General features: G+C 36.2%; 1 protein-coding gene and 2 non-coding genes across 3 annotated transcripts in view; all 3 read right to left on the bottom strand.

Moving 5' to 3' along the window:
• The window catches only part of LOC121371731 (poly [ADP-ribose] polymerase tankyrase-like), a 99,804-nt gene that overhangs the window by 41,595 nt on the left and 32,919 nt on the right, over nt 1-25,290 (bottom strand). The window contains exons 17-23 of the mRNA XM_041497833.1: nt 24,971-25,182; nt 21,463-21,562; nt 17,224-17,348; nt 11,269-11,316; nt 10,490-10,618; nt 1,968-2,117; nt 245-424 (exon numbers count right to left, since the gene is read on the bottom strand). Coding sequence (XP_041353767.1) covers nt 245-424; nt 1,968-2,117; nt 10,490-10,618; nt 11,269-11,316; nt 17,224-17,348; nt 21,463-21,562; nt 24,971-25,182 — 944 coding nt within the window. The remainder of the gene's footprint in view (nt 1-244; nt 425-1,967; nt 2,118-10,489; nt 10,619-11,268; nt 11,317-17,223; nt 17,349-21,462; nt 21,563-24,970; nt 25,183-25,290) is intronic.
• On the bottom strand, nt 816-883 carry LOC121372781. The gene has a single exon (XR_005957995.1). It is a non-coding gene; the product is annotated as a small nucleolar RNA R38 (small nucleolar RNA).
• Nucleotides 1,449-1,516, bottom strand: LOC121372779. The gene has a single exon (XR_005957993.1). It is a non-coding gene; the product is annotated as a small nucleolar RNA R38 (small nucleolar RNA).

Raw genomic sequence — 25,290 nt, 5'->3', positions numbered from 1 at the left:
AAATTATCAAAATTTGCATTTATGTCATTGAACTTTGATTAGTTCAGCCTAGCTTGCTTCTTGATGCGTTCTTTGTTTATGCAATATTTAAAAAAGAAAAAAAGAAGTGTCAATTGGGATTTTTTAAAAATCAAAGTAAAAGATGATAAAGTCAGGTAAAAAACATGTCCATTTATGTCAAGTATGACTTGCAATGATCTGTATGATACATGTGTTATAAATCTCTTGTACAAGTTATAAATACCGCGTATGTCTTATAAACGTAACACGCCCGTAACAGTGGAGTCATTCCGAGGTTGTCCGTATCTTCCACCATGGTTTTGAGAACCTCGTTTTCTGTATCCACCTCTCCATTCACTTTCACAACCTTGTCATCATCAACTTCCATAGGCTCAGCACGTTTAACTTCATCCGTGCTTGGTTTCTGAAACGAACAACAAAAACATTAAGCTTTATTCCAGTACTATAAACACTGATTTTGAACCATAAACTACTATTAAAATTATCCTTATACAGCAGTACAACTACAGTGAATTCACACATGTGAAATAAATACCAAAAATCTAAAATTCAGGTTAAATCTGATGCATTCTGTGTGCAATATCAATACCTTAGTTAACTTAGCATCTTTGGGGAGGTAGTACAAACAGGAATACAAGCAGGTGCTAATTTCCCTAAAAGGGACAGGGGTCACATGACAGATCTTGTTAACTTTAGTAACCCCCAAAATGATCCATTCTCTCATAACATTTAGACAACTGATAAGACAAAATCTGAGTAAAATTATCACTATCTATATTGGTCTTTAATAGATGACATGCCTCAGTTTTACAGTTCTCAACATGTCATATCTGACAGGGATAACAAATCATCACCGGCAAACATAAACAAAATAATTACAAATAAATTGTGTCTTTTGAGGAGAGAACATAATGATGTTCAGTAGCGGTCAGGGGAGATTATAGCTAGTTCGGAGGCGTTTAAGAAAATCAATGTTTAGTCAGTGCTCTGGGCTACATTAGATCTACGCTTGGTGTGTTAACAGTGGGGAGGGTATATCAAAGCAAGGATAATGTAGGGACGTCCATTTTGCCTTTCCACAATAGGTGTGTGTGTGTGTGTGTGTGTGTACGTGCGCATGTGTGTGTGTGTGTGTGTGTGTGTGCGTGTGCGTGCGTTTAACTACTGGTAATCTCAACACTATGGTTCACTGTGGGTCGGCTGGTTAGTCAATATGGAAGTTTTTTTCGGCTACCAGGTCTCCTCTGGCCTCCACCAAAATATAACATAGTGCTCTGTTGCCAGTTTATACCATTTGTGGATTTTAAAATCCACATTTTTAAATTAAAATATTCACCATGTAAAATAGTAATAATAAATGATGTATACATTGTTTTGGGCTTGCCATTATTGTCATGTGTTTAGTTGGTCGTTACAATTAATATACACCATGCCTCAGTTTTACAGTTCTCAACATGTCATTTCTGACAGGGATAACAAATCATCACTGGCAAAGATAAACAAAATAATTACAAATTACCATGTTAACAAATTTTCTGACACAAAATTTTAATAATGCAACAATCAATTAAGATGTGACATATTTTACAATTTGGAAAAGAAAGACTGGGAATTTTTCCAAGTTCAGTCTCTACCAACTATTAGAAAATATGGTATTTCACAAGATATGTACTGGATAAATAATAAAAGATTTTTTATGGGGTTTTTTCAAATACGACAGACATGCAAATTCAATAGGAAAGAACCCCTCATGTTTCCACATCGTTCACAGACATACAATTCGAAAAAAAAAATGAAATGACCATCATCTGTTCTGATAGGATCTGCAGGAGAGACACCAGGTCAAAGGTCATGCACTGTTCAGCCATCATGTTACAAACATTCTTCCCATCCTCACATATATGATACTATTTGACACACAACCAGCTACATGTTACAAACATCACCTGTTCTGATAGGATCTGGAGGAGAGACGCAAGGTCAGAGGTCATGCACTGTTCAGCCATCATGTGGAGAACATTCTTCCCATCCTTGTCTTTCTCGGCCGACACCGTCCCTCCATGCTCAACCAGAAACTTCACCAACTTCACGTTCAGCTGAATCAAGAAGATTTACATTAGAAACATTGTGTTAACAATATACTACTTCTAGTGAACAATACACTGCTTCTAGTGTACAATACACTATTTCTAATGTACAGTATACTACTTTTGTTAACAATACACAGGGCTCTTAGAATACAGTAGCCTGATGCTCGCGATTAGTAGTTTTTACCATTGGACAAGCTTGATGGCTATTAAAAAAAAAAGAAACAGAAAAAGAAAAGAAATTTACAGGAGTTGTAGAATATGGTTGCCCGATGCCTGATGCCCGAAGCCAGTGATTTTTAAACTCTGGCCACCAAATAATTACTTTGGGTGAGTAATAAACTTAATTTAATACAATAAAAAAAATTAAATATAAAAATAAAGGTCCAAAACTTTGATCATACCAAAACAAAAGAAATGTTCAAATTTACAAGTCACTTCTTTCTTTCTCCTTCACATGCAACATTTCACTAAAGAACACTGGGCTACCATTAATCTATGACCCATCTATGACATTAATACACCTACCAATGTAACTTTATTCAATTAAGTTAAACACAAAACATTCATAGTTATTTTTCCGCCATTGTTTTCTTTACACTGACAGACAATGAAGAGTTACTCTAATAATAATATGGTGTAAGTGTAATGCAAAATGGTAACCAGTCTTTTAATGTGGGTACCAGACATTTCGTCCCCAAACCAATTCGCCCCCACTACATGATGAAATAGTACAAATTTAGCCAAGTATCTATATAAAATTGGTTCCAAGTTTGTTTGTCACCTAATTTACAGGTGGGAGTGAGCAATACACTACTTCTAAAGAATGATAAACTGCAGCTAATAAAATTTAACATGCGTGTCTTCATCTCTCCTCAAGTATTCACAAGTCGGTGTGTATACCGTATATCTTCGCCTATAAGTCAAATTTTTTTCACCAAAAAATTATTTTATAACTTGGGGGGTCGACTTATAAGAGTTGCCTGAGTTTATTTTGAAATCTGGTCACTGGCATTAATGGTTGTTCAAACAATGTTTTGTCGGTGATTAACTTCATGAACACTACTGAGCTTCCATTAAAATAGACTGATCTCTGCAGTTCACTAGAGCAATAGGGACACACATCATTTGGTACAAAAACCAGTGTACTTTCCAGAGTTATCCTCCTTACATGTATTAATATGGCGGAAAAACATGTGATTAACCGGTGATACATGTACTTTCAGTTTTATCGTAGTGATCTGTTGTCAGTGTTGATAAATAAAGTTGTTGTCTGTGCACAAAACCATGCTGTACAGTGCCATACAGTAACAGTCAAACAGCTTTCACTCTCTACTAAGGGAATATTTCGTTTTGGTGCTATGTAGTTTGATTGGAATGTACAAAACGTGAAAAACGAAGTTTGTAAAATAATTTTCTTTTGTTCAGATATTGTACAGTATTGTTCTCATGTGCTGAAAGTAAGAAATACTTCAATATTTATAAGTTGTTTTTCATGGGTCGACTTATAAACGGATCAATAAAAAAATATGTTTTCAGGGCTTGAAATTATGGACTCGACTTATAGCCGAGATCGACTTACAGGCGAAGATATACGGTACATAATGCCTCAGTTTTACAGTTCTCAACATGTCATATCTGACAGGGATAACAAATCATCACTGGCAGAGATAAACAAAATAATTAATCTGAAGTTACTTTTTGTCATTACAATCAATCGAAAAGAAAAAAAAATGTTTGAATTAATAACACAACTAGAGCAGATTGATTTAATAATGATCGACTACTGGATGTCAATTATTTGGTAATTTTAATGTACAGTCTTAGAGTTGGTTTTGTTCAACGACACCACATTGATTTATTAATCATCGGCTATTGGATGTCAAACATAAGGTAATTGTTTACAGTCATAGAGAGGAAACCCACTACATTTTTCCATTAGTAGCAAGGGATCTTTTATATGCACCATCCCAGACAGGATAGCACATACCACGGCCTTTGATATACCAGTCGTGGTAAACTGGCTGTGACGGAAGTAGCCTAATGGGCTAGTCTTAGAGAGGAAACCTGCTACATTTTTCCATTAGTAGCAAGGGATCCAACATGCTACAGCCTTTGAAATACCAACTGTGGTGCACTGGTTGGAACGACAAATAGCCCAGTTAACCATAAACTCCTTTTAGTTATCAATAAACTACTTTTAAAACAATATACTACTTGCAGTAAACAATATACTGGTAGTGAAAATACCTTCTTTTTAGTGTCTATATTTATAACAGCCTCAGTTTTACGGTTCTCAACATGTCATTTCTGACAGGGATAACAAATCATCACCGGCAAACATAAACCAAATAATTACAAACTAACTTGTTACGAAATTGTCATCACTGGAAAGGAAAACTAAAAAAATTAAATTCAAGTTACTATTTGTCGTTAAAATCATTCGAAATGCTAAATTCAGAATACCAATACCAATTTCTAGACAGATCACCACATGCCTGTCCTAATTCCACTTCTTATCTTTACTGGAGTTTGTTTTTTAAAGGAGACCGGACACCAAAGCATATATACGGCGTAATGAATTGTTTGCCATCATAAACCACAACACGCAACTACCGCGCTCCCCTTATTGAGTAAGTTAAACGTGCCAGTCTTGGTTGGGGTTTTTTTTCGCCGATCTCCGATCTTTGTCGGAAACTGTCGACAATTGATGAGCTAGACCCATGACGTCATCGATGAGAGGAAAACTGAAGAAACTACCAAGCAGCATGGACGAACATAGCGATTCGAGTGACAAAGAATTGTGTCCAGCTTGTGCTAATGGCATCAAACCGTGTCAGTTTGAACCACTTATCAGAGACTTTGTCCCTAATCCTGGAAATGTTGTCTTAGACGAAAATTCGGATGAATCAACTGCCGACGAGGACGAGGAAGCCACACGGTCATAGACGAGCATACAAGCATTTTTTAAAACATAATTTTTTAATGACATTTTTAATGTAAACTGAAGCAAATGGACCTAATTAGAAGAAAAGCACACAAAATGTAATAATATTTATCCATAAATCTTGTTCAGCATAGATGTAAATATGGCACGTCAGTGGATATTCCAAAGGCTGATTTCGCAAATTTGCCAAAAGCATCCCATCCTCACCAAAGCAAGATATAATAATTTAACAAAAAACTTTGTTCTCTTAACTAGTTACCCTCCAAGTTTTAATGTGCTTGGTTAAACAGTGTATTTTTAATTATTAAGAAAATGTGTTACCAGTCTGCCGAAACTGTCCACAGCCGGATACAGAAACACAGAAATGTTGGAAAATATACTGTTGCCACATACTGACAATCACTTTACAACTAATGTCTTATCGACAATATTATTATGTAGTCTTTGCATTTATTAATATAAAATACAACAGGCCCGTAGGAACAGGGGCGGGCCTAGGGACTTGTTCTCCATCACACACTCTAGGATAAAAATATACGTTTTAAATTTTCACTACTATGCATAAGTAAAGATGATATAAAGATAAAAATCTAGTTTGTATCCCTCACTAGAGACCGTATCCCCCCTCCCACTTCAAATATCATTCCTACAGGTCTGTACAAATGTTGATCAACAAATGTAAATCAACTGTTTCAGGTAGTTTGCTCCACATACTGACATAAAACACATTTGTTATATATTGGAATAAAATAAAAATAATTACAATATATCCAGTGTTATTTTCTTTAATCATTCATGGAGGAAGAAGGAAGTCCTGATGAAAATATATTACAGGTAAAATATACAACAGGTAAAACAAAATAATATATGATGCTTATTCCATGTGGTAACTATTGTTAATTTTGCTTTAAATTGCTAGATGCCAAAAGTGATTAATTATATTACAGTCAAATCTGGCCCTTATTAACTTCTAAATTAAACGGCCGTTATTAACTTCTTTGTACATTTGTAAATCAAGTGCAACAAGACCCCACCCCCACCCACCCAATATAATCTTGAATAAGTAGTCATTTCCATGTTCTGTATTTTACCAGGACGTCTATCTGACTATTATCTGTGTGCATTTGTAACTGATTTGACAGGTAAACTAGACTGGCCAAAGTCAAATAAGTGAAAGGCCGTTATTCAATGTAACAGAAGGAAAAACACAAACACAAACGCTAATATTGGGCCCGATATTAGAATGTCTTTTTGTCTGGTGACGGAAAACCATTCTGATAAGGCCTTCTCCACATTGGCTGTTTTTCCCGTTCTCTGTCTTTTTCGTTCTGGGTTAGCATTGGCGAGATACTGGGCACATATCTCGTCGTATTTCTGAGCCAAAGATAAATCGTTTCGTTTCCATTTATTTGCCATGTTGACATTGTGAAAAAAAGAAGTTCTTGTCAATATTTATAGCCAAAAGATGATTAATCCAACTTGCTAAGAAAATCTCCTACAACTTACCTTTTGTCGCCATCTAACAATTTAAACAGTAATCACCATAATCGGTCACCCCAAATGGGGCCTCACATTGTGAGCTGCAGAGGAAAAATGACGTGATCAAAAGATCCCGCTAAAAATAACACTAGTAGCAAACGGCTTTCATTGAGAAAAATATCTGACAAGTGTTTATTTATGGATTAAACATACACTGCTTCAAAGTGGCCGACATGAGATTAAGGGATGCCTGCTTACGAAACGCACGTGGCCGCCAACAAGGTGGGAATGACCGACTTTGATCCTTGATTGTCCTGCATTGTCTCAGCCATTGGGTCACATTTGAGATGAATCTCAGAGTTCATGGATTAATTACGATGTAATTAGGAAATGTATTGATTAATAACGAGTCATCCGAAATAATTTAAGAAACAAGAAAACAAGTTTGTTGTAAGTCTTTTTCTTTTTTTTTAACAATAAAAATAAATAAAATTAAAAGTATTCATTTCTGCATGTACAATAGTATGGTATTACGTACGATCATAAATTTTACAAAAACACATCAAGTAACACAAACTTTCCTATGTTTTACGTGCAATTGCCATTCGGCAAGGATAATTTTATATTCAAATATCCGAAAACACGTTAAAAAACACATCCAATTAACCGTTGGATTTTGTATTGTCATAATGGCAAATGGTTCTGTGCAGGACAAACATATTCAAATATCCGAAATATACAATAATCCGACATCAAATTAAGTGGATTTGACTGTATTTTATGGTAACAGTCGAAAATTAGATGACCAATTGTTTCAACCTCTGCCAAAGGTACCAGGTTTTCTGCCAGAAAATAATTTGAGGGTACGTAATAAAACAGGCCCGTAGGGACTGTGTGTGTGTGTGTGTGTGTGTGTGTGTGTGTTGTTGCCGCCCCCCCTTTTTTACCATTGTAAGCAAAATCTGATGTAGAGTTTATACCCAGTCCGTCAGTGCCCCCCCCCCAGTCGTTCCTATGGGCCTGTAAAAACTAAATAGTGGGTGGTTATAGGTTTGAAATGGGTTTTTTTTTATTGAACATTTTATTTCATGCACTTTTATAAATTTTAAACAGCAATTACCGTATTTGACCGGAAATAAGCCCAGGGGGCCAAGACAACTCATTGTGAGCTTAGCATGGGGTGGGCTTATACCCAGCCAAGGGGCCAGTTTTGTTTAAAAAAAAATTAATAATAATAATTAAAATAAATAACAATACTTAAATGAACTAGGAAGAAAACAAAAAACGTTCTGTAGCTCATCTATTAATTAGTGTTCCATTTGTTATTAATAAATAATAATTGTTTATTAATTAAATTGTGGGTTTTTTTACTAGTATCTAATTATCAGAAACACACCTTCTATGTTACAATTACTTACCAGTGCTGTTTATTTACATCCAAAATTTAATGCTGAGAAGACTTAAAACAACAGCAATTAACAACAAAGTCAATTACGTATACACACATTTCTGACACAGGCAGCCAGCTTACACTACAAAGAATTATCAATCTAAGGTCATTTTTCTTAGCCAATCAGAATAAGGTATTTGCTTAATTAGCATTAACTGCGGACCCAGTGTGGTGGTAAAAATAGACATTGAGAAATACTGCAGGCATGAAATTGAAAACAATGTTACACACTGTTATTGTTAGACTGCTAAATCTCACTGGTGGTAAAATATTGTTACATTTGTGTTTAATTATCTGCAGGAGGTATGACCTTTTAAATGAACTTTGAGCAAACTTGCAATTTCATGTTATTTATAAGGTGGCGAAGTTGGGGGTGGGCTTATTTACGAATGAGGGCCTAATTTCTTAAATGCTATCGAAACGGAGGGGGGCTTATTCAAAGACATGGGCTTATTTCTGGTCAAATACGGTATGTTACTATAGTCTATCGAAAAAATAAAACATTATATATATATATATATATATATATATATATATATACACACACACACATTAATATCTGAGATTTTTTTAGCACATACATATAAGTTTACCCTCCGCACCCTCTGGCAGAAACCCAGGGTAGGTATTAAAATAATTATTTGGTGTAGAGTATTTTTAATATGACATACAAAAAGCATTGAAAAGTACAATTTTATTATGCTTTAATAATCGACATTAGCTTTAAAATTATTTAACCATCATTCCTTCTGGCCAGAGTACATATGTTGTTTCTAACAAAGTGTTAGCATTTTAATTTTAATGGCAATATACTGAACTGACGATAAACATTGTTAACTAACGTAATAATTTACGTTTTGAAGGTGTTTTGTTATGAGGTTAACAAACCAACTAGATCAAGAGACGTTAGTATGGAGTCGTTATGGGCTGTCGGTGAAAATTAATTTGGCAATTATAGGTAAATAAATGTGGTTTAAATATTCGTATGTGAACAAATTGCAATACCTTTTTTTAATGTATATCTTAAGTACATACTTGTTTTAATTTTCACATTGTAAATGTACCATAACCTGCTGTATTTAGTTGTTGTAAAGCCCATTCGACAACAATAATGCGTCCATGTTTTAAAACAACTTTAGTTTTTTTTTAGAAATCGAAACCATGATGTTTCTTGGGATGCATTGCTGTTACTGTTGCAGTTAAACACTGCGCAGTTAACCATCATATAATTACGTCGACAGTATATAATAACACTAATTATCTTGTAAATTAAATTTCCGATAAACCTGGAGACAAAAAAAGAAAAAGAAGATGACTAAAAGGCAAAACCAAAGAATCAACACGCGTACCAGTATTGCTTGGTAACTCTCACCGATGACGTATTGCCTCGCTTTCGTTCAGATCTATGCATAATCCCGCCCACTTCTGTTTTTACCCCAAACCTAAGACGCACAGCTGACCAGTGCCTCGCAGCGAGCCGGGCGTTAGAGTAATTCAGTCTTTGACGCTAACTTAATCCATTACACACTACATGTCTTTTGGTGTCCGGTCTCCTTTAAACATACAGACTAAGAAGAATTTTTATACTGGTGAAAGTAACACATTCCATTAGCGTAAGTATAACCATAGAACCGATTATATAAATTTCATAGTTGCAAAAGGAATTCTAACTGATGTGCAGTATAATTGCAACAATACGCTGGCAGTTTAGGGGCATTACTCAATGAAATAATACCAATTAAAATTTGTACAATATTATTTGTACTATTTAAGATCATTAACATGTGTAAAGATGATATATCCACAATGCTTGCTGTAAGTCAGATATTAATAAAAAAAAAATATTATATTACCATAGTCTTATTTATTTATGCCCATTAGGATAAAATATGAAGGATTTTAGAACTGCATTCAATATCTGGGAACAAATCTATTTATTATTTTTTACATGTACCATCTGTTCATCTAAATTTCAAGTGAATATATTTTGTCTACGGTGCCTCAGTTTTACAGTTCTCAACATGTCAGGTCTGACAGGGATAACATATAATCACTGGCAAAATGATTCTACAGGCATTAACAAAACAGTAAGGGGTCTCGCTACCGAGGGAAGGAAGAAAGATGATTTATTTAACAACACACTAAACACATTATTTATGGTTATAGGGCATCAGACATATGATTAAGAACCACACGTATATTGAGGGAGGAAACCCACTGTCGCCACGCAATGGGCTACTCTTTCTGATTAGCAGCTAGGGATCTATTATATGCACTATTATAGGCCTTTGATGTACCAGTCGTGGTGCAATGGCTGGAGCGAGAAATAGCCCACTGATGGGGATCGATCCCAAACCGACTGCACATTAAGCGAGCCCTTTACCACTGGGCTACGTCTCACCCCCACTACAGAGGGAGACAACTGCATACAAGATGACACAGAAAGTCCCTGCAAAGTTAACAATGACAAACGTTTGATTTTCATTGTGACAAGAAACTGTTTACCCTCTCTATAGCCAGCATCAGTGGAGTTTTTCCGTCCTTGGTCTTGGCACTGGGGTCACACCCTTTAGCAATGAGCAGTTTGGCAATCTTCACACTCGTCTCCATGGCATCAACGCTGACCGTTGGGTGCTGAAAACAGTACGACATGAACAATAACTACTGGATATCAACACTGAACATAACTACTATTATATTAAGATATTAAACAAGTCATTATTTTCTAACTTGAAAATAATGTTAATATAATCAAATATTACACCACTCACTTCTACTGTTGTTGATGCAATACCAGTTGTAATTAAGATAAAACCTAATAAATAAGAAAAGCAATGCCAAATCAGATTATTATACATTTTATCATCAACTTCTTTGTACATCTCAAGATACTCTGTAGTGCTTCAAGTAGCAGTGAATAGTGGCAATTTCCCTATTAGTTCAGTTGGCAGAGTGCTGGACCTTTTCACAGTCCCTTGTTTAAATCTCATCAGTGGTGGTTCATTTAAACTACATTTGGAGATGACAAAGGGAATGGGTGCATTCTAAGCATAAGACTACAATTATAACTCACAACAAAACATTTATAATAACACAAGTAAAAAAAAAACCCTTCTATTTCTCATGCAGGTCTCGTCTACATGCTAATGACCTATTTACAGATACTAAGTAATTATTTTTTTAGACTTTAATTATTAACACAAGTCAAATTAGCCACACAACATTCTTTTACTAAAAAGTTTCTGTACACTCTTAACAGTACAAATTTGTGTTTATAGACTTACCATATCTGTGCCCCCAAGTTTGATGTTGTTGGCAGCCAAATGATGTAGCTGAAACAAAGATTACATAGTTTACACAAAAATGGAACACAAATATTTGGTTAACTCTTTCCCTCTCATTCTCGAATCCAGTCGAGACATGCAAAACTAATGTAAAAGCACTGATTCAATTTCTTGCTATTTCTAAAATATTTCTTTTAAATAATGTTGGACATTATTATATAATAAAAAATGAAGATTTGTAAAGGATGATACAGACTTTGAAGTAGACGATGGATGAGATTATTCGTTGTCAATTGAAAGTGAAAATAAACTTCGTGAAAGCATCATAAACAATGACATCATGGATCGTGTTCGTGAAGTTTTAAAAATTACGCTTAAAATATCTATTAAGTTCTTCTGTAAATTTTATTTGAGTAATTAAGACTCACTAAGATATCCCCTATAATATTATACACACCAAAATTGGGGTACATTAGTTGTTTGAGGTTGAAAAATGTATGTTATAAGTTACATATTTCACGTTGAAAACTTGAGTTGGTGATGATGTATTCTGGTTGTAAAACTGGATGGATACAAGTTAAATAATCAGCGAAAAATAAATGAATATTTATATAAACTACACGTCTTGTAAATTCTAACATCCCAGAAAGTGCATTCACAAATTGTGACACAGTCTGAATATGAGACTGACCAAGCAGTAAATGAAATGAAACCATGCAATAAGCAATAAGATAACAAGTGAAAAAACTACTATGGGTTGGGTCATTATATTTATGTAAATAAATGACAAACTAACAAAGAATCCTATTTTGACATATTTTTCTACCCTTGTACTTATGAGACTAAACAGACCAATTTACTCTTGAATAAGGATAAAAAGCTTTATAAACAACTTTATGAATGAATGAATTTTAATAACCCCTTCAAGCAATAAAGCATCCTACTGTATATTATTCTGTTGGATAATGAGGGCGTGATGTGGCCCACTGGTAAACGATCACTTGAAGCAATAAAGCATCCTACTGTATATTATTCTGTTGGATAATGAGGGCGTGATGTGGCCCACTGGTAAACGATCACTTGAAGCAATAAAGCATCCTACTGTATATTATTCTGTTGGATAATGAGGGCGTGATGTGGCCCACTGGTAAACGATCACTTGAAGCAATAAAGCATCCTACTGTATATTATTCTGTTGGATAATGAGGGCGTGATGTGGCCCACTGGTAAACGATCACTTGAAGCAATAAAGCATCCTACTGTATATTATTCTGTTGGATAATGAGGGCGTGATGTGGCCCACTGGTAAACGATCACTTGAAGCAATAAAGCATCCTACTGTATATTATTCTGTTGGATAATGAGGGCGTGATGTGGCCCACTGGTAAACGATCACTTGAAGCAATAAAGCATCCTACTGTATATTATTCTGTTGGATAATGAGGGCGTGATGTGGCCCACTGGTAAACGATCACTTGAAGCAATAAAGCATCCTACTGTATATTATTCTGTTGGATAATGAGGGCGTGATGTGGCCCACTGGTAAACGATCACTTGAAGCAATAAAGCATCCTACTGTATATTATTCTGTTGGATAATGAAGGCGTGATGTGGCCCACTGGTAAACGATCACTTGAAGCATGGTTGGTCTGGGATCGATCCCCATTGGACTATTTCTCACTTTAGCCAATGCACCACGACTGGTACATCAAAGGCTATGGTATGTGCTATCATGTCTATGGGATGGTGTATATAAAAGATCCCTTGTTACTAATGAAAAATATAGGTGGTTTCCTCTCTAAGACAATAAGTCAAAATTACCAAATGTTTGACATTCACTAGCCGATTATTAATATATCAATGTGCCCTAGTGGTGTTGTTAAATAAAAACAAACTTTGTGTTGGATAATGAACTGCTGCAATTCATTAGTTATATATATATAACAGATACACTGACGGAGATACATACAGCTGTGAGTTTGAATTGTGATATTTATGACATATACACTGACGGAGATACATACAGCTTGAGTTTGAATTGTGATATATATGACAGATACACCGATGGAGATACATACAGCTGTGAGTTTGAATTGTGATATATATGAGAGATACACCGATGGAGACACATACAGCTGTGAGTTTGAATTGTGATATATACGACAGATACACTGCAGGGCACAATATTTCACGCGAACCGCCGTTTTGTTCGTGTGTCGGTTACGCAAAATTAAATTTACACGAACCGCAAATCAGTTACGTCGTGACCTGTAGACGTTAAGAAATTAAAACCTGCAGACTTCACGATTACCTGAAGTTTATTCATGGAGACATACTACTAGCATTCCGACCAATGTTTTAAACTGATTTTAGATACTTGATGTGCGGCAAACCAGTAGACAACGGTATATTGCAACGGTTGTAACTTTCGACCGAATAGAGAATAGAGACGAACCAAAAGTTTTAAAGAAATGTTCACGGACCGCTAAAGTGCCTAAATTATCTGCTGCTATTTTATCTCTACAGGAATATATGTAGACATAATATTGGATTACCTATAATTTTACAAAGGATGAAAACGGTTTTAACGTTAACAAAAATATTTTTTTTTTGCAAAAGCTGAAAAATACTAACATCGCATAATGAGCTTTAAATAACAAACATTTGGAACGTCACTGTAGCATAGAAGTACCAGCGATAAAGTGAAAGTAGCATCGCCACCGCAAAATATCAGTGTCAAATTGTGGTCTTTCTTTTTATAAGATTTATTTTTATTAATCTAATCATGCACCAGTGAGTATCCTGTTTTATAGTTCAGAGGAACTGGACGTTTGTTGTTTGGGTTTTTGGTGTTAACTTCCGCAAGCTGCTAGGTTCTAGAATATGATGGCCCGATGCCCGAGGACAGTGGGTTTTAGATTCGGGCAACTAAAAATAATTTTTTACGATCCCGATGGCAAGTGGTGAATAATAATAATAATAATAATAACTTTGAGGTAACCGATCAGGTAATATACAGGTTACGCAAATATAATTCACGTAACCGAACAATTGGTTACCTAAGTAAAAACCACGTGAACCGACTTCCGGTTACCTCAGATTTCGAAATATTGTCCCCTTCACTGACGGAGATACATACAGCTGTGAGTTTGAATTGTGATATTTATGACATATACACTGACGGAGATACATACAGCTGTGAGTTTGAATTGTGATATATATGACAGATACACCGATGGAGATACATACAGCTGTGAGTTTGAATTGTGATATTTATGACATATACACTGACGGAGATACATACAGCTGTGAGTTTGAATTGTGATATATATGACAGATACACTGACAGAGATACATATAGCTGTGAGTTTGAATTGTGATATATATGAGAGATACACTGACGGAGATACATATAGCAGTGAGTTGGAATTGTGATATTTATGACATATACACTGACAGATATACATACAGCTGTGAGTTTGAATTGTGATATATATGACAGATACACTGACAGAGATACATACAGTTGTGAGTTTGAATTGTGATATATATGACAGATACACTGACAGACACACATACAGCTGTGAGGTTAAATTGTGACATATGACATACACTGATGGAGATACATACAGCAGTGAGTTTGAATTGTGATATATATGACAGATACACCGACGGAGATACATATATCTGTGAGTTTGAATTGTGATATATATATATATATATATATATATATATATATATATATATGACAGATACACTGACATACAGCTGCGAGGTTGAATTGTGATATATATATGTCAGATACACTGACAGAGATACATACAGCAGTGAGTTTGAATTGTGATATATACTGAACAAAAAAAGAAACTTCCGATTTGTACATATAGTATTTGTTGTGTTAAAGAATTCATTGTGTAATGAAATTATATAGGTAGTATTAGCCTTGAGCTGTATTATCAGGAATCATGAATTTTATCGATTATTTGTGCACTGTTAATCGTCGACAACGTGAAATTCAATTTGCACGTGCATGCATGGTTCGACATGTCCCGTGTAGTATTCGGTCAATTTGTTTTACTTGTCTTACTAACAATGTTGTCAAGTGAACGAAAACGCTTCAAAATTTTAAAAAAAAATAACTTTTTTTTTACATTGTAGCATGTTTAGTATGCCAAGAATACCCAATAATTTACGCGAACAGGCGATTGGCATGCTTGATGCTGGCATGTCGACAGAAGACGTTGCAAGGCATGTTGGGAGTTCTAGTCGAGCGATACGAAATCTTCGCGTAAGATTTCGAACGACAGGAAGCACCAACGACTTGCCACGTCGTGGACATCCACGTGTTACAACGCGTGGTCAAGACCGCTATATCATGAACACGCATTTGCGCAATCGATTCCAAACTGCCACTGCTACTGCTGCTAACACACCTGGGCTTCATAATAACCAAATCAGTGGGCAAACTGTTCGTAATCGTCTGCAGGAGAACGGTTTACATGCACGACGTCCTTACGTTGGATGCGTTTTAACTCAACGTCATTGTCTAAATCGTCTTAATTGGGCATGTGTACATACATGCTGGAATACCGTTCTTTTTTTGGATGAATCCAGATTTTCTTTACAACGTGATGATGGCAGGGTGTGCGTCTACCGTAGGAGAAATGAACGCTATGCTGACTGTTGTGTTCTTGAATGAGATCGTTTCTTGGGTGGGGGTTGTGTCATGGCCTGGGCAGCCATTGCCCATGGTTATCGTTCACCACTAGTCATTGATGGCAATTTAAATGCTTAACGTTACCGCGATGACATTCTCACTCATCACGTCATTCCTCTGTTCCATAACAACGCCAACATCTCGATTTTTCAGCATGATAATGCCACCTCTCATACAGCTAGAAACACTGTAAATTTTCTTAGGACAAATAACATTGATTTCATTGATGACTGGCCCACTAAAAGTCCTGATCTCAACCCCATCGAGCATGTCTGGGATAGTCTCGACAGACGATTGAGGCGTCGTCCCAACCCACCTGCTAACGTCAATGAACTTCGTCAAGCGCTCATTCAGCAATGGAACAATATTCCACAGGCAGAAATCAACACTTTAGTCAATTCTATGCGCCTGCGATGCACTGCAGTGGTCAATTCAAGAGGTGGTCATACCAGTTATTAAGTGAGTGTTGTTTTTTTAACCCCTACCACACTTGGTCAAAATTTCTCCCAGTTTCTGTTAACCTATGGCCATGATTTTTGCACCAAACGATGCATCATGGAACACTCTTTAAACGCATATCTAACAGTTATTCCCCCGGTTTGTTTTCATCAAGTTATGTTCAAGCAAAGTTAGCAGAAGTTTCTTATTTTGTTCAGTATATATGACAGATACACTGACGGAGATACATACAAATGAGTTTGAATTGTGATATATATGACAGATTCACCGATGGAGATACATACAGCTGTGAGTTTGAATTGTGATATATATGACAGATACACCGATGGAGATACGTACAGATGTGAGTTTGAATTGTGATATATATGCCAGATACACCGGCGGAGATACGTACAGCTGTGAGTTTGAATTGTGATATATATGACAGATACACCGGCGGAGATACGTACAGCTGTGAGTTTGAATTGTGATATATATGACAGATACACCGACGGAGATACATACAGCTGGGAGTTTGAATTGTGATATATATGACAGATACACCGACGGAGATACCTACAGCTGCGAGTTTGAATTGTGATATATATGACAGATATACCGATGGAGATACGTACAGCTGCGAGTTTGAATTGTGATATATATGCCAGATACACCGACGGAGATACGTACAGCTGTGAGTTTGAATTGTGATATATATGACAGATACACCGGCGGAGATACGTACAGCTGTGAGGTTGAATTGTGATATATATGACAGATACACTGACGGAGATACATACAGCTGTGAGTTTGTTGAGATCAGGTAAGGCTGGATTGGCTCCTTTGTCGTTAATGAGGTATTCCACCTGCTCAGACAAGCTGGCTTCCACACGGCTGGAGCACGCCACACTGACTAGAGTTAAACCTGCACAAATACAAACATAAAAATATCCAAGCGAACCACCAACTAGAGTTAAACCTGCACAAAAATAAACATCAAAATATCCAAGCGGAACACCAATTAGAGTTAAACCTGCACAAATATACACGCGAAATAAAGTTCCTAAGCACCAAATAATTGCATATAGAATTTAATTTATTTGCAATATTATCATAAAACTTTCAGTAAATGAATGTGTAACCACTCCCTTCACTATTCCAGCAGTGTCCTGTCAGTTGCACGAGCTATTCATGCTTTGTTATCACAAGTTGCATTACTAGCATTTTTGGTAATATGCTCCTGTTTGACATAATTTTTCTTATCATTGGACTTGGAAAAATACTTTTGTTGGTATCTGATGGTCATCATTGTGATGCCACGCCTCCAAGAAAATTAACTTCTTCGAACAATGGGCATGATTGAGGTTAGAATGGCATAAACATTGTTGCTAGTCATTTTGGTGTTCATTGATGTTCATAAGAAAACTATGCAGTGTCTGTGGAGATGTTATAGACAGTTTAGGGATATTAGGGATTTTCCATGGTTTATGAAGTTGACACCTAACATCACGTTAACAAATCGTCAATATCAAGCAGGTACACATATGGAATGATTTGAATATGACAAGTTTAACATCCCCATACATCCCTGAGTTAAGGCCAATCAATGGAAGAACTGTACGCAACCGATTAGGTGATCACAAAGTACGACCATGACCGTACATCAATACATTGTTCAGTTACATCATCACTGACGGCGCACCAAGCATTGTGTAGGCTATACTTCAGGTTTAGAAGGCAGGAGAGGATCACTGTCCTTTTAATAGATAAATAGTACATCTATGTAAAACACAATATTTTTCACTGAAATTTTAATGATGCACAGGAACCTTTTTCCGGGAGTACATAAACACAAAATATCTTATATCAACCTGGAACACCAACTAAACTTAAAGGGACAGTTCTGAGTTTACAACCATTGTAAAATGTTTCCGTCTTTTTGATGATGTAACAGAAATTAAATACATTTTCTTATTTAAAATATCAGTGTCTGTATTTACAAGGTGTTTGTTGTTGTCCTAATGCTTGTTGTAGCCCAGACCGGATTATACCTCCTAATAATTTTGTATGTACGGAAAAAATATATATCACGAATTAAAGTAAAAACTGAGTGCTACAAACATTAGTATTCGACCGAAAACATACTTGATATACAGACACTGGTATTCTAAACAAGAAAATTAATTTAGTATGAAATAGTAGTCGCCAACAAGACTGTTATCGCAAACATCTTACAACGGCTGCAAACTCAGGACAGTCCCTTTAAAACTGGACAACTATAAACAACAAAATACAGGGCTAGCTCTGGCACTCACCAACTTCACCAATTGGCGAATTTTGTTGTAATTTGGAAAATTAATTTCATGTATTAATTATTATTTTATTAGATAATATCTGGGTGTTTGCAATTTTTCACGTCTAAATAGATGATTTGGCAAAATGTTCTGCTCACCCAGAGCAATCCTGTTAGTCAATTGAACATTAATCAATTAATAAAGCCAGAGAACAGAGCATTCCTAAATTAAAGGGACATTCCTGACTTTGTTGCAATGCTATAAAGTTTCCGGCTAATAAAACCTTTTTTAATTGTTAGAATGACAATTTACTTACATTTCCTTGTCCAGAATATCTATATCTGTATATCCAATGTATTTTTGGTCCGCCAAATGTTCGTAGTAGCTCAATATGCATTTTTGCCAAATATTTTTTCGTACGTATCAATTTATTTTTCCCTTCAACCGTCAAATAAAGTCTATTTAGACGGCGGATTCCCTTCGACTTGTCATGCATTTGAAGCGCATCACGTGACCTTTTTGTTACGTAGAGCACATGTAAATACCATGCTGCCTGGTCATTTGGTACCCTAGTCATTTCGTACCATTGCAAAAAGTCATTTCGTACCTTAGTTATTTCGTACCATTGTGAGAAGTCTTTCCATACCATAGTCATTTCATACCAGTATATAAAAAACGAATCGACCATAGCATAAAAGCAGTGTTTTTTTGTTTTGTTTTTTAAATTTACTTTGAGTTTGAAAATCAGAACACATTATTGTGCAGCATATCGTTATTGATTTACCATAACACCTGTCAACTGTTATTTCCATTTTACCTGACAAGAGCCGTATTTGGTATGTACTACTAACGGCCAACTTCGATGTTTTCTGAAATTGGCTCCAATTGACCAAAGTGTGCTTTTTTTACATTCATAATTAATAAATATGCTAATAATAATAAATAAATAAATATGAACAATTTTTTTCAGTTACCAGCTGAAATGGTCGAATATTACTTATTATCTTATTTGTTTATGAAATAAACAATAACAACCACTGAAAACATTGACTACCCTATCGATTACCAAATCAGCCAATTGCTCATGTTTATTACTTATACACAATGACAATATGTTTTTTGTTTTTGCTGATCAGAAACGCCCTTAAATTAACAACAAATTTGTTTCAGTGTATGGTACGAAATGACTTGATCTTTTTTTAGGGACAAAATTAAATATTTAATGATTTATAAAGTCAGTTGCAGGTGGTGTTTGCATCTTATATACCTAATTAGATTGGGTACGATATGACTTTCAATTTTGCAATGGTACGAAAGGACCAAATTAGGTAACAAATGACTATGGTACAAAAGAACCAAGCTACGAAATGACTATGGTACGAAAGGACCAAGGCACGAAGTGACTAGCAACCAGCCGAAATGACCAGATACCCATAAAATTGCACCATCACAGTATTATGAGTGTAATGCTTGGGTTGGGGCGAGTTGACTAATGGACAAAGTTCCGATCTTTCCAACATCTATAGATCTCTATAGCTACAAGTGACCCTAACCCTAAATGCTAGAACAATCAGAAGGCTTGCCAAGCCGAAGGCAATAGAAAAGAGACAAGATCAAAAAGTTGCTGAAGTTGAAAAAAGAAAAGAAAAAAAAGAACATTATTATGAAATCTTGGAATTGTTATCGGCATCATTTCTACTTGTTTCTTTTAAAATGCGTCCATTCGTATCGCTTAGTTTAACGAAAAAAAATAATTGTAATACTACTGACTTGTAGGAAACAAATGGAAAGTCGTTGGTAATCAATGCAAAACGTCAATATTAAAAAATAAATAACATTAAAAACGTGCTTTCCATACGGTTCGTCCACTGGACAATTCGTCCACGGACAATTGGTCCACTCGATGACTAAATTTTTTTCATACATATTAATAGTTATTTCTTTGACATTGTAATCGTTTCTTAACATTATTTTGTGGTATACTACAACCAAAAAAGTAAAATAGAGTTAGAATTCAACATTAATATCCATTTTTTATTAACTGTTTGTATTCATTATCATGCCCCGGACGATTCGTCCGCTCGCTCGTACATTATCTCGCATGTCACGATGTGGTAAATAGGTAATGCAAGTCTCAGCGTCGGAAGACTTTATTACCCCCCCACCATGTCATGTTCTCCTTCAATGGCGTACATTATATCCACTGTACCCTCCCTCGTCACATGTTATCCCCATATGTCATTCAAACAAAGCGTGTTGTTTTAGACGCGACTTGATTCAACTTTCCGGATCTTGTTTCACGGACTGCGATTTTGACTGGTGATCGCATTGAGTCAGTTTTGTCGGAATCGAACGAAAGGATCGGCGATCTCCGTATCCCCCCCCCGATTTTTTGTAGTGGACAAATCGTCTCGAGTTCCTCAGTGGACGAATTTTCAGTGGACGAATCGTCCGTGGACAAATTGTCCAGTGGACGAATCGACTGCATCCCAAAAACGTGTTGAATATTGCATTGTGGGAAATTTTTGTTCTCGTCATCACTGCGATCTCTGACCTTCACCTTTCCGCGAGGATTTCAAATAATCGTGTCATGGGGAATCCAGAAAGTATTGTTCTATGTAAGTATTTCAATTTCGCACTTTTCATTGATTTTTTTTACACAAATGTATTACAGGTGAGTTTACTAATCCATATTACTGTCGATTTTAGAAGATAAGAAAAAATAATTCAGAAATAAAATCTTACCATTATCATCCCTGAAGTTAATATCTACATCTTGTTGAGTCAGTAGAAAATCCACCAATCCCAAATGACCTTTCAAAAATGCAATGGCTACTGGACTAGTCTAAAAATATTGAAACAAAAGTCAGAAAGCAAATATCACTCAGAACGTTCAAGTCACAAATGTATATACTATAATAATTCCACAGAAAATTTCTGAAAGCAAATATCACTCAGAATTTGTAAGAGTCACAAATATATATAATGAACAAAATAAGAAACTTCTGCTAACTTTGCTTGAACATAACTTGATGAAAACAAACCGGGGGAATAATTGTTATATATGCGTTTAAAGAGTTATCCATGATGCATCGTTTGGCAGAGTTCGACAAATCCGCTAGCCCGACGCCCGTGGCTAGTGGTTTTTAAGTTCGGGCTAGTGAGAAACGCAAAACCCTGCGGGCTAGTGGTTTTCCCACCCCCTCTCCTTATCGCTCGATCGTGTTTTTGTTTTTTCTTCTTTTTCTCTCGGCTGAAATTTCGTTTAATAAATTTGATTGTGACGTTTGTCATAGAATAATATCAACAACATCATCTGTATATATAATAATAATCCACTTGAACTAGGTCTGCAAACTGCAGTAACATGCTATCTCTACATCGTCACGGTTACAGCATGCATTGTTTACTTTTCCCTTTCAAGTTTCTGGCACAGGAAATAAGTCTAATGACATGCGTGTTTTGATTGGTTGGACACGTCACGTGGTAGTTAATCTCGCACATAATTATGTTTTAGGCTAACTTGGAAATCACCAATCGCGACGACAGGTTAATCTCAATCAAGTAAACCCCAGTCATGCTTTGAATTTCAGTGTTTGTTTTATTTACCTATTGTTTTCTAATTTAACACTTCGCTTACATATGGTTATCGGCAACCAGGAAAACAATTTACTTTAATGCTAACCGCACATGCAATGACTCGGCTTGGGCTATTACGTTTGGATAATGTCTCACAGCTGCCGATACAAGATAATACCTTTTTTGTACATCAATTAACAACGGATTAGATGTCGCCGTTACAGTCTTTTGATATCGGTCTGACATGGGATAATGCCCTGTATTTGAGCAATTGGCAGTACAGTTCCTGGCGACATGAATAGTAGGCCCTAAAAACATAACCCACTACCAAATACACTGAACCATCTATTATCGTGTCACACTGTCGTACCCTCATTTAAATTTTATTGTTTTGATAGTGGTTTTAGATACCAACCATGAGTTTAATCAATTATTTTTCCCCGGGAGAGGGCAAAAGCGAAATTGGGACAATAATGATGGATCACACTTGACAAAAGACCAAACGTACATGTACAACACGACAAAACTGAAAGTTACAACATAATTTAAGTGCTTGTTTCATTTTACTGTTATAATCGTAAATGTGTAATCTTACAAAAATTAGATAAAAATCCAGTTATAATTGATCAAGAATTTGGGCTAGTGCTTTATCTTGGTGGGCTAGTGGTTTTCACAAACCCACTAGCCCTGTGGCTAGTGACTTTTCAAAATATTTGTCATACTCTGCGTTTGGTGCAAAAATCATGGCCATAGGTTAACAGAAACTGGGAGAAATTTTGACCAAGTGTGGTAGGGGTTAAAAAACAAAACACCCACTTAATAACGGGTATGACCACCTCTTGAATTGACCTCTGCAGTGCATCGCAGGCGCATAGAATTGACTAAAGTGTTGATTTCTGCCTGTGGAATATTGTTCCATTCCTGAATGAGCACTTGACGAAGTTCGTTGACGTTAGCGGGTGGGTTGGGACGACGCCTCAATCGTCTGTCCAGACTATCCCAGACATGCTCGATGGGGTTGAGATCAGGACTTTTAGTGGGCCAGTCATCAATGAAATCAATGTTATTTGTCCTAAGAAAATTTACAGTGTCTCTAGCTGTATGAGAGGTGGCATTATCATGCTGAAAAATCAAGATGTTGGCGTTGTTATGGAACAGAGGAATGACGTGATGAGCGAGAATGTCATCGCGGTAACGTTGAGCATTTAAATTGCCATCAATGACGACTAGTGGTGAACGATAACCATGGGCAATGGCTGCCCAGACCATGACACAACCCCCACCCCCAAAACGATCTCGTTCAAGAACACAACAGTCAGCATAGCGTTCATTTCTCCTACGGTAGACGTGCACCCTGCCATCACCACGTTGTAAAGAAAATCTGGATTCATCCGAAAAAAGAACGGTATTCCAGCATCGCCGTATCCAAAGAGTGTGTACACGTGCCCAATTAAGACGATTTAGACGATGACGTTGCGTTAAAACGCATCCGACGTAAGGACGTCGTGCATGTAAACCGTTCTCCCGCAGACAATTACGAACAGTTTGCCCACTGATTCGGTTATTATGAAGCCCAGGTGTGTTAGCAGCAGTAGCAGTGGCAGTTTGGAATCGATTGTGTAAATGCGTGTTCATGATATAGCGGTCTTGACCACGCGTTGTAACACTCGGATGTCCACGACGTGGCAAGTCGTTGGTGCTTCCTGTCGTTCGAAATCTTACGCGAAGATTTCGTATCGCTCGACTAGAACTCCCAACATGCCTTGCAACGTCTTCTGTTGACATGCCAGCATCAAGCATGCCAATCGCCAGTTCGCGTAAATTATTGGGGTTTTTGGGCATACTAAAAATGCTACAATGTAAAAAACATTTTTTTTTTTACACATTTGGAAGCGTTTTCGTTCACTTGACAACAAATTGACCGAATACTACACGGGACATGTCGAACCATGCATGCACGTGCTAATTGAATTTCACGTTGTCGACGATTAACAGTGCAAAAATAATCGATAAAATTCATGAATCCTGATAATACAGCTCAAGGCTAATACTACCTATATAATTTCATTACACAATGAATTCTTTAACACAACAAATACTATATGTACAAATCGGAAGTTTCTTTTTTTGTTCAGTATATATTCTATAATTCCACAGAAAAATTCTGATTCAATTATGAGCTGTCCACAATTCTCAACATTTCATAACCACACAAAACATTTTTTTGTTTTGTTATCCTTCCCTCACCTAAAAGCATATAAAATATATATTTTGTCAAGAATATTTTAACATTTTGCTTTAAAAGCATACACTGACATTGTTAATGCCCTCATCACCAGTGTATACTCAGTGATGTCATTAAGAACAGAAACAACTATTACCGTCTGCTACGAATAACATGTGACCTAAACATGTTGACTGTCAAAACCAAAAGACTGACGCAATTTCATTGGTTTATCGTTAATAGTGATATCACACATTAACTAGCAGCTAAATTAAGAAATTTGACGTGTTGGTCTATGTACCCTTTTCCCTATAATCCCTCCACAAAATATTTCCTGGATGTGATCCTGAAAACAGTCTTAAAAAGGTTTTAGATAAAGAGTTATATAATATATCCTAGACAGAAAATATACACATCTAACATTTTTTATATGTGCAGCATGCTACTTACCTTCCAAACATTGACTACATTAGGATCGGCTCCTGCATCCGAAACGAGCATCTTCAGACAGAAGTACCAGCCATAGGCACTTGCGTAGTGAACAGGGGTGTTTCCAGAGGAGTCTGCCTTGTTGGGGTCAGCTCCCAGGTACAGGAGGTACGACGCCACCGTGCTGTTGCCGTTCATTACAGCATGCAACAGAGCTGTTCTTTTTAACTTGTCTGAAATTGTTAAACAACAACAATGAACTAATCACTCCATTAGGAAGGAGAACAACCACAAAAAACAGAACTGTATGTTCATAGGATATGGCAAAGACTGTGTTGTAT

Source organism: Gigantopelta aegis, chromosome 4 (assembly GCF_016097555.1).
Source record: "Gigantopelta aegis isolate Gae_Host chromosome 4, Gae_host_genome, whole genome shotgun sequence".
Taxonomy (NCBI): domain Eukaryota; kingdom Metazoa; phylum Mollusca; class Gastropoda; order Neomphalida; family Peltospiridae; genus Gigantopelta; species Gigantopelta aegis.
Note: the sequence above shows the minus strand (reverse complement) of the source record. Positions and strands in the feature narration are given on the sequence as shown.